Source organism: Octopus bimaculoides, chromosome 15 (assembly GCF_001194135.2).
Source record: "Octopus bimaculoides isolate UCB-OBI-ISO-001 chromosome 15, ASM119413v2, whole genome shotgun sequence".
Classification (NCBI taxonomy): domain Eukaryota; kingdom Metazoa; phylum Mollusca; class Cephalopoda; order Octopoda; family Octopodidae; genus Octopus; species Octopus bimaculoides.
This window is the reverse complement of record NC_068995.1, coordinates 26,364,213-26,367,089: the sequence shown is the minus strand read 5'-3', so window position 1 is coordinate 26,367,089 and position 2,877 is coordinate 26,364,213. Positions and strand designations below refer to the sequence as shown.

The 2,877-nt window shown below is 33.3% G+C and overlaps 1 protein-coding gene across 2 annotated transcripts in view; it reads left to right on the top strand.

Moving 5' to 3' along the window:
- LOC106883872 (myb protein) overlaps nucleotides 1-2,877 on the top strand; it is a 161,502-nt gene that overhangs the window by 31,795 nt on the left and 126,830 nt on the right. For both annotated transcript variants that reach the window (XM_052973208.1, XM_052973207.1), the window contains exon 4: nucleotides 1,976-2,141. In XM_052973208.1, coding sequence (XP_052829168.1) covers nucleotides 2,013-2,141 — 129 coding nt within the window. In that variant the 5' untranslated portion in view covers nucleotides 1,976-2,012. The remainder of the gene's footprint in view (nucleotides 1-1,975; nucleotides 2,142-2,877) is intronic.

Genomic DNA, 2,877 nt, shown 5'->3' with positions numbered 1-2,877 from the left:
ATGTAGTTTGTCACTAATAGAAAGGTTCATATTCTTCCTTTTATTTTTGAATAGAGTTTAGTGGCTAACATTTTTGTTAATATTATTTCTAATACTATATACTTTCATCTAATGGATTGGCAATTAAGTTCCTGCTGTTTTTTTTAAACTTTGGAATTTATTGCAGTTTTAAATTTTGGAATCTTTTTTTTTTTTTCGAGAATTCTATTTTTGAATCATTTTGGAATCTATTTTGTTTTTTTCTAGTGAATTTTAGTTAATTTTTGTTTATTTTTGGATCATTAAAATGGAATGTCAAGTTAAGAAAAACGAACATTTTCGACACCTCCTTTTTGCTTTTAATCAAGGTTCTAAGGTCACAAAAGCTGCTCATGACATTTCTGCTGTGTATGGAGAGGGTACCATAGCTGAAAGAACTGCTCATGATTGGTATGCCAAGTTCAAAAGATGGAAATTTTGACCTCAAAGACTCACCTCATTCTGGTCATCCAGATGAAGAGCAATTAAACCAACTTTTGCATGAAAATTCTCGTCAAACAACAAGGGAACTGGCAGTGAAAATGGAATGCTCCCACATTGCTTCATTCGATGAGAAAGGTTCAGAAGTATGGAGCATGGGTTCCGCATGCTTTGACTGACAGCAGCAAAAATCAACGAGCCACAATCTCTGCTGGTTTGCTTGCTCATCACCGCTCAACTCATGGACACAAGCAACGATTTCTTTACCAAATTGTTACTGGTGACGAAAAATGGTGCCTGTACATTAATATGAAGCAGCGTAAGGAATGGCTTAGCCCTGATAAACAAGCAACACTGTGCGTGAAACAAGATCTTCATCCGTGTAAAACGATATTGTGCATGTGGTGGGACTGGGAAGGTATAATCCATTACGAATTGCTTGAACGGAACCAAACGGTCAGTGCAGAACTCTATGTTCAACAGATGGAACGACTCAATATGGCTATTCAAGAGAAAAGACCTAATTGGCAGCATGGAGTTATTCTGCTGCACGACGATGCCCGCCCTCATATCGCCAATATGACCAAAGAAGCCATTCAATCGCATGGCTGGGAAGTGCTGCCACACTTGCCGTACTCTCCTGATTTGGCACCAATGGATTTCCACCTCTTTCGATCTCTTTCAAATACTATGTGCAGAGTTTTGTTCAATACTGATGCAGAATTGAGAGCTTGGTTGGATCAATTTTTCGAGTCAAAATTGGGTGATTTCTACCAACGAGGCATTGAAAATCTTGTTGAATGTTGGGAAGAAGTTGTAAACAAGGGTGAATACATTACTGATTAATTAGTTGTTATTTTTTATTAGACCTTTTAAAAAATTTAAATTTTAAAAAACGGCGGGAACTTAGTTGCCATTCCAATAGGTACAGATTATTTTTTTCTTTATTTTTGAGAATTTTGATGACTCTCTAATCGCCAACTGCCATTTTGATAATTCAATGGTGTGGTCTGTGTGAAGATTCTATTTCTGGAAATAGTGTTGCATAGAAAACAACTCTTAGCAGTGTACATTATTTGATTCCCCTGCTGTTTGAGTGATTCAAGAAATAACAATGAATGCATAAGAAAGTGGAAAATAGTAAGGTAACCTTATTACTGAAGTCAAAATTGTGAGGCGAAATATTATGACATTATTTAAGTCAAAGGTATCTTTTACAAGTCACAGTGAAATTAATCCAAGCGTTTCAACTTTAATGCAGTGTGTTTCAATATGTGTATTATTTTTGTGTTTGTACTGAATAATGTGATATTCTCCACATAGCATTTAAACAGAAAGTAATTATTTCAATTTCCTTTATTATAGTTGACCAATATTACTGAAATATAATTAGTTTCTTAAAGCCAGAAGGTCTATGAAAAATGTTGGGATTTAAATTTGATTAGCCTATGTTTATTATTTAAGATTGCAATTTTCTTTTTGAATTACTTAAATATCTGATTATGATTTCTTACAGAACAGATAATGCTATTAAAAACCACTGGAATTCAACCATGAAGAAAAAATATGAATCAATTGATGATCAAAAAAGTAGCTGTCCTCTTGTTTATAATCATCCTTACACACCAAGTACTTCAGAAAGTATGACAAATCTACACCCAGTAAGGCTTTTTAAAAACCAAGTGAGTCATTTATTTTTGTTTTGTGAGTTTTCACAGTTTTTTTTTAAAGACTGGAACTTAGAGAGTTTGATGTAATTTCCCTACCATTTTGCAGTGTATTTTTATCCAGCTTACATAATTGATCTTAGCATTTCTCAATTTACTTGCGCCCAATATCACTCTCATGTTTGCATTCCTTATTCATTCTTTTGTCTCTCTTTCTTTGTCTTTCTCTCTCCCCATCAATCTTGTGTAGCTTCAGTTTTGTTATATATATAAGGTTCAACACCTGCTTCAAATAATGTAAAAATAATTGTAATAAAAACATACTGCAAGCTCACTTGTTAGATAATAAAAAGTAAGTAAATAAAAAATTTAGATTTCCTATATTCAGTTGAGTGGCTAGTGGCTGGAATGGTATCCAGCAGTTAAAAGATGTAATAAAGCTTCCCATTCATACAAGCATTGAAAATTGAATTCAAGTTGGTGTTGAAGATAATAGGGTAATGAAATGATATGAGTCAAAGTGCATCGAAAATACATTTAGTTTGTATCTGTCCATGTATGAAATTATACATTCACACACACACACACACACACTGTGTGTGTGTGTGCGTATATATATATATATATATATATATATATTTTGTATATGTTTATTTGTGTGTGTGTGTGTATATATAGTTGGAGTTTACAGAAAAACAAAAGACGAAGACAGGTGTATAAACGACAAGTGTATTAGTTTGACGCAATATAT